Source organism: Sprattus sprattus (genome assembly GCF_963457725.1).
Source record: "Sprattus sprattus genome assembly, chromosome: 2".
Classification (NCBI taxonomy): Eukaryota; Metazoa; Chordata; class Actinopteri; order Clupeiformes; family Clupeidae; genus Sprattus; species Sprattus sprattus.
In genome coordinates this window covers 68,091,911-68,099,410 of record NC_137921.1, presented here as the reverse complement: position 1 = coordinate 68,099,410, position 7,500 = coordinate 68,091,911, and the positions used below count along the sequence as shown (strand labels likewise).

The window sequence follows — 7,500 nt, the reverse complement described above, 5'->3', positions numbered from 1 at the left end:
GCCTGCCCTAGGCTGGAATGGTAGAGAGGGCCTTCTATCTGCTGCCGCAGCGAAATGGACCATATGGCAAAGCTGGAGATTGCACCGCCACCACAATCACCACCACCACCACCACCGCCACCACCGACGGCCTTGCTTAAGTCCCCTCTGCTTCCATGACTACAGCCATCTGTTTGGGTTTGGGTGCTCATCTCAGTAGCAACCATGCTAGCAGCATAAGCACCAACCACAGTAGCAGCAGTGAAGTGTCACACAGGAACCAGGACACCGACACCACTAACTTATCCAAGACATAATAGTCCCCCTAGCCCCCCAGCCCCCCCCCCCAAAAAAACATAACATGCTTTGTCTACTTATGACAGCTGTGGGGGTACAGTCTGTCTGGTCTTATATAACCTGACGTCTGACAGATAAGTGACCTTGGTGCAGGGAGCTAGTGAAAGCGTCTGAAGCAGACAACATGTTTACCAAAACATTAACAAACAATTGGATTAATTTGATAATGGCCGTAATCTGAAGCGGGTGCGCATATGTGCCACTTTGTGGGTGGAGGGGCATTGGGTGTGTTTTAAGATCACATTTAGAGTATAAAGCATCTATGTGTGTAAGGCACCAACACCAAGCCAGCTCATGGAATAACTTGCCCATGCTTACTGCACTGTCACCAGAAGTACAGTGCATATCTTAATAGAAACCTACAGCAGTCTTTTGTGACAATCTCTAATTTGAAGACATCACAAATATCAAAATCAACAAGGAATACACAAAAGCCCAATATAACAGCATTGTGCAATATAATATCCTTCTCCTCCTCCTCCTCCTCGTTGAAGATATCAGACTGATTCCTCTGTTGTCATGAGCTACTCTAAAGACTCTTTAGACTTTCCAAACCCTTCTCACTTTGACTGGTCTCTGTCAGTGGATGGTAAACAAACCCCACAGTTCTTGCGAGCCGCTGCCCTCCTTAATCCGCCCCTCCATGAAACACTTACAGCCGTGCGGAGCGCTAATTCAAAAGAGCCGCACACCTGCAGACTACCCAGTGGGATAATAACTAAATGAGGAGTCCTGCTGGGGGGGCAGCTGCACTGGAGCAGGAGCACCTGGAGGCCTTGTCAGAGGCCAAGCCTCTCCTCTCCTCGCCTCTCCTCGCCTCGGTTAAGTGTGGCTGTTTTACCCCCCTCCTGCTTCTCCTGATGATGAGGATGCTGCTCTTAGAGGTAATTGTGAATGGATTACACGCAGGCAGAGAGTTTGAGAGGCTCGTTAAAGTTGCTGCCAGAGAAAAAAGGAACACAAAGCCCCTCTTTAAATGCCCCGAGAGTGGATGTTGAGTGCGGTGTCAGGAGAGTGTCATGAAATGACCCACAGATAGAAGACAATAAACACACAGAACACAAACTACAGTGGAGGAACTGTGTGGATAAAAAAAAGGAAAATATTTGCCCGTTTTTTTTCCCACACCGAATTTAAATATTTGAAAAAAAAAATACCCTCAATTGACCAGAGCATGTTCATACGAGGAAGATAGAAAGATATATAGACAGAGACTGAAAGACAGATGAAGAGACAGACAGAGATTGATAGACAGAGAGAGATAGACAGAAAGACAGAGAGAGATAGACAGAGAGAGATAGACAGATAGACAGAGATTGATAGACAGATAGAGAGATAGACAGATAGACAGAGAGAGAGAGATAGACATATAGAGAGACAGACAGAGATTGATAGACAGAGAGAGACAGACAGATAGAGAGACCGACAGGTACAGGGGGGTGCTCACTCACCTGGCCTCGATGTGATCGAAGAGGTCCTGCCAGCGGGCGTTGACGTCGCGGAGAGTCCTGTGGATCTCCGCCTGCTTGGTCCTATCACTGGCAGACAGGAGCTGCTCGCCCAGCTGCTTCAGGTGGCTCTTATTGTCACTGAAGAGGTTGATCTCCTCCATGCAATCCTTCACAGAGAGAGAGAGAGAAAGAGAGAGATGGAGGGGATTGGGGAAAGGAGAAACAGGGAGATGGTCACGCACGGTCTCTGTGTGGTTTTGCAGTCACTGGCCAGAGTCCTACGAAAGGGAAATGGCATGAGGACAAGTGACTACTCTCTCGTGGATGGAGGGTGGGGGGGGGGGGGGGGGGGGGTGGGGGGGTGGCTTAAGAAACTCCTGACAGCTGTTCGAATCTCACCATCAACTTTCTATGCCAAGTTATTATTGTAAGACTGCTTACACAGCTTCTCCAGGCTTTATTTACATCCATGCATGTGACAGCTTTCGGGGAGGGCTCAAAGAATTAAATCAAATTAAATGACATGACATGATAATTCTATTCATTTACAGTACATAGCGCCATGACCAACTAACATTGTCTCAAGATGCTTTACAGGGCCCACGGATAAACCCCCCCCCCCCCCCCCCCTCCAGAGCTAGCTCACAGCTGAAAACAGTCCCTTACCAGCCCCTCAGCAATGTATGGACAGACTTTCTCAGTGTATGGCTTCACTTAACTTCACCTATCCAGCTTCATTCTGATTTCGACACTCTACACTGGCTCACTTTGATCTATCGGACAGGGCTGTTGCCCCTGACAACTCCTATTGTCCTAAAAAGAACAATGTCCCCTCTTTCTCCCTCTCTCCCTCTCTCTCTCTCTCTCTCTCTCGTCTCTCTCTCTCTCTCTCTTTCTCTCCCATTCTCCCTTGGTGATTAGTAGTTCTCTTAGAGCCCGCTGTCAACCTGGGCCAGATCTATGGACGTGCTAATGAACCCCCAGTATGGGGAGCACCCTTGCAGCAGTTGATGAAAAGCAGCACTCCCATTGGAGGCCATTGTTTGCCGTGGAACAAAAGAGGGTAAACAAACAGTTGCTTGCGGCCAGCACTACCATTCTGTCCTCAACAACACTGTAGCCTACACACATCTCGATAGCGTTTAGCTATATGAGCCACAGAAGGCTACACAAAAGCCTCTTTTGGTTTCAAAACACTTTTATGGGCAGCAGACGCTTGGCCGGCTAAGACCAGGCACAAATCAATTGGAGCTTTGCTACGTTCATTGTATAATCCCATTGACAAGTTAGCTGGAGAGGCAGATCAAGGTGAATAGAGTGTAGGAAGGGAAAACTACATGATCACATGGCCAGAGGACACAATTATTAAGTTAAATTGACCAGCAATTCGTCATGAGCAGGTGTTAAAATACTACGCAAAAGCGTCTCTTTGATCAGTTTGATGTGATCACGCTTAGGTACTTACTGCATCAATCCCTTTAGTTATCAAGCCCCCCCCCTCCCCCCTACCCGACTTGTCACACAGAAACATCCAGGAAGTAGTAAACCTATGACAGGATTATGGCCAAGGCCCTGCCCCCTCACAGGTTGGCCCCGACCCCGTCTACAGTCTGGCTTTGTCCTGGGGATAGGTGACCTGAGACATATGTGACTGGGACGATGCTTCACCCAGCAAAAACAACATCATGTGTTGAAAACCAGGGATGAAAATGTGTAATGCACTAGAAGTTGCTTTTGCATAAAAGGTAAATCAATAAAAGGTAAACGTCGATTTAATGTAAATGGGTGATTAGTGGCCTATTAATCATCATAACAGGGACATTAATCATGTATGATTAACACTGTGAATTAACAATCGACAGTGTATACACAATCTGTATATGTATTATACTGTATATCGGCCAGTCTCTCCCCCCCCCCACCCCAGGAGTTCTTCTTCTGCTGAAGGGACCCCCCCACACACACACACACACACACACACACACACACCTTGCAGCCTGAGCCCTCACCTTCTTGAGTTTCTCCACCATGTCCTCGATGCTGAGGTTCATCCCACTGTGAGACACCTTGCCCTGCATCTGTACCAGCCACTCACACAGCTCCTTGTTCTTCTCGTTGAAGATGACCCAGGCGTGGAGGCGCTCGCCGATCTCCTGCTTACGCAACGACACCTGGGACGGGAGAGGAGAGTGGGGAGGAGAGGAGTACTGATGAATACTGAAAGTTAAAAAAAAAAAAAAAAAAAAAACACACACTCACACACACTGCACCTGGGACCACCCTCCCCTGACACCCCCCTTACCCTATGCTTCATCCAAACTACGGTGCACACACGCACACACACACACTGTGTATGTACTCTTGCACAAGCCTATTGTCATGGGTTCTTTGTACATCACTGGCAGGTTACATGAAAGCTGCATTGATTGATCACATCAGATCAGCTCAGAATTGAAAACAACTCATTCAAATCCTTTTTGATTTGATTTGATTCAGATAAACAAGTCATTTGTCGCTTTCAAAAAATGATCACAACACCTCTTTAGCATAATAAAGCCTTCACTGGTCAATCCCTAATAGCTCTCTCTCTCTCAGGAAGTTGAAGGAGAGCAGTGGGTCAATGTAACAATTATTCAAAAGTGAGTCAAAGTTAAGGGAGAGCTGTGAAAAAGCACACTGAAAAAGCAGGACTATTCGAATTCTTGTATATGAAACAGCATAAGCTCACACACACACACACACACACACACACACACACACACACACACACATTATGACAGGTCCAAAAGTGTTTTGGATTCAGGAGACCTTTCACCAGAGCATGGCATGCTGACACTGTGGTGTTAAACGGACCTTACATCACCGATTCTTTAAAACCGCTTTGTGGTCTGGTCGGCACCAGGCACAATAGCATGACCCAGATGAGAGCTCAACAGAACCACATTTGCACACATCTGTCTGTGATTAAAAGCATAACAATAATAATAACAATGTATTTTATTTGTAACGCACTCTTTATTTCACGGAGTCTGTGATGGAAATGGCTGAATTGAAGACAGCCACTGACACAACAGGAAAATGGTTCCAAGCACTTCAAAGCTGTGTCAGCTAAAGTCCCAAGGGGACACTGTTTTGTGACTATAAGTAACACTGGATGCTTGTCGGCTAGATTAAATTGCGTAATTACTGACAACAGCAATACAATTGGGGTTGATATATTTGACATAACCTATAGTAGTCAGTGAGTTATTTGCGGGACACTTTTAGTGCTTTTTCATATACACACTAGCCATTCTGTTTAACATGGTGTTTCTCCATTCCCCAGAGACATGTGGGGGTGAGTGCTATTGTGAGCTGCGATGCCCAGGGCAAGCAAGCGTTTCCCTGTCAGACTTCACACACACAATAGGCCTGTCCTCTCTCAGCGGACTTCTCCACTGGCCGGCCATCTGCTGTCCCACTCCACTCACTGCCTCCACCTGCAACCTGTTAGCCCAAAGCCCCCACATACACACACACACACACACACGAGCATGGACGCACAGATAAACACTCATGGACACACACACACACACAGAGACACACACATATACATACAGACACACACACACACACTGACACACACATATACACACACACAAACTCATCAGGCTTCACTCTGGCGGCAGGGATGGGGCACCCACCAATCACAGACAGCAGCAGCAACAACAACTAACCAACCAACCAACCAATCAGACACCTCAGCAGAGGCCACAGCCGCAGCAGAAACAGAAGCAGGAGCAAAGGTTCGTCAGTTTTCCTGAACAAGGCCCTTTTTTGTGCTGCCTAACGTTAGATTCAGAGGCGACGGGCCGATGTAGGCCATGTGTGCCACAGAGCTAAATTAGCGCCTGTCATCGTGCGCCATTTCCCCCTGCTCCCATTTATGGAGGCATTCCTCACACACTCCCATACAGTCACACACACACTCACTCGCTCAGGACTGAGGACCGTTTCCCCCCTGAAAGCATTGTTGAGCGACCGCCATGGAAACTAAGAGAGAGAGAGAGAGGCGCTTTTGAGAAAAGTACCCCTGACTACGTCTCCTACTGAGATGACAAGACGATGAGACACCTGCGTCTCAGTGCACCTGTCATTTAAACCAGTTGGTGAAGGGATGCTATAAAAGCAACAGTGTGTCTTCAACACTGAACAAGCATACACTGTGTGTCCCTTAGGAGGTGTGGACCATGGAGGCTAAATGACTGTATTCATACAAGATGATTAAAATGGCCCCAGTTGCAATACCAGGGTCAGTTCTCTAGCACTAAAGAAATGTTGGCTCAATGACAGCATGGAATGACAACAGTCTCCAAAACACGTGTTGATCCTCTCAAAACCCCAAAAGGTGCAGCACAAACTCAGGTCATTGAAATAAATACACACACATTTACTAATATCATTAATGGACATGTACGCAGACACATAAACACACACAAAGCAGTCACTAAAAAGTCATATTCCATAAGCTTTTCCCTTTTAAAATCTTCTCCTTTAAAAGCCTTCCCTGGGTTTTCCCTCTCTTTTCCATGTGCTTCTTTTCATGGAGAATGAGAGGGACACCTTCCCCCCTTTCTAAGTGACAGGGCTAAAGACCCCCAGCCACAGCAGCAGCCACAGGCTTTTGTGTGTCTCCACTGCTGCCTGGACAACCACCTCATGCCTCTCCCCTTTGGCACTCTCTCCCTCTCTCTGCCCTATCAGTCCCTCTCTCTCTCTCTCCCTCTCTGCCCTATCAGTCCCTCTCTCCCTCTCTCTTTTCCCCTCTCTCTCTCCCTCTCTCTGCCCTATCTATCAGTCCCACTCTCTCTCCACCTCTCTCTCTCCCTCTCTCTGCCCTATCAGTCCCTCTCTCTCTCCCCCTCTCTGCCCTATCAGTCCCTCTCTCCCTCTCTCTTTTCCCCTCTCTCTCTCCCTCTCTCTGCCCTATCTATCAGTCCCACTCTCTCTCCACCTCTCTCTCTCCCTCTCTCTGCCCTATCAGTCCCACTCTCTCTCCCCCCCCCCTCTCTCTCTCTCTCCCTCTCTCTGCCCTATCTATCAGTCCCACTCTCTCTTTCCCTCTCTCTCTCTCCCTCTCTCTCTCCCCCTCTCTCTCCCTCTCTCTGCCCTATCTATCAGTCCCACTCTCTCTCTACCTCTCTCTGCCCTATCAGTCCCACTCTCTCTCCACCTCTCTCTCTCCCTCTCATTGCCCTATCAGTCCCACTCTCTCTCCACCTCTCTCTCTCCCTCTCATTGCCCTATCAGTCCCACTCTCTCTCCCTCCCTCTCTCTCTCTCTCTCCCTCTCTCTGCCCTATCTATCAGTCCCACTCTCTCTTTCCCTCTCTCTCTCCCCCTCTCTCTCTCCCTCTCTCTGCCCTATCTATCAGTCCCACTCTCTCTTTCCCTCTCTCTCTATAATTCTTCCCTTTATTTCACTACCTCCTTCTCTCTGTCCTGTCAACCCCGCTCTCTCACCCGCTCTCTTTCTCTCTCTCGCTCTCTCTCTCCCTCCCTGTCTCTCTCTCTCTCTCTCCCTCCCTCCCTCTCTATCTCGCTCTATCTCTCTGTCTCCCCCTCTCTCTGTCTCCCTCTCTCTCTCTGTCTCTCTCTCTCCCTCTCTCTCTCTCTCTCAGCCCCTCTCTCTCTCCCCCCTCTCTCTCTCTCCCTCTCTCCCCCCCCCCCCCCCC

At 48.3% G+C, this 7,500-nt stretch overlaps 1 protein-coding gene across 4 annotated transcripts in view; it reads right to left on the bottom strand.

Moving 5' to 3' along the window:
* syne2a (spectrin repeat containing, nuclear envelope 2a) overlaps positions 1-7,500 on the bottom strand; it is a 130,582-nt gene that overhangs the window by 26,062 nt on the left and 97,020 nt on the right. For all 4 annotated transcript variants that reach the window (XM_080833249.1, XM_080833250.1, XM_080833251.1 and 1 more), the window contains 2 exons: positions 3,797-3,958; positions 1,788-1,954 (listed from right to left, as the gene is read on the bottom strand). In XM_080833249.1, coding sequence (XP_080689375.1) covers positions 1,788-1,954; positions 3,797-3,958 — 329 coding nt within the window. The remainder of the gene's footprint in view (positions 1-1,787; positions 1,955-3,796; positions 3,959-7,500) is intronic.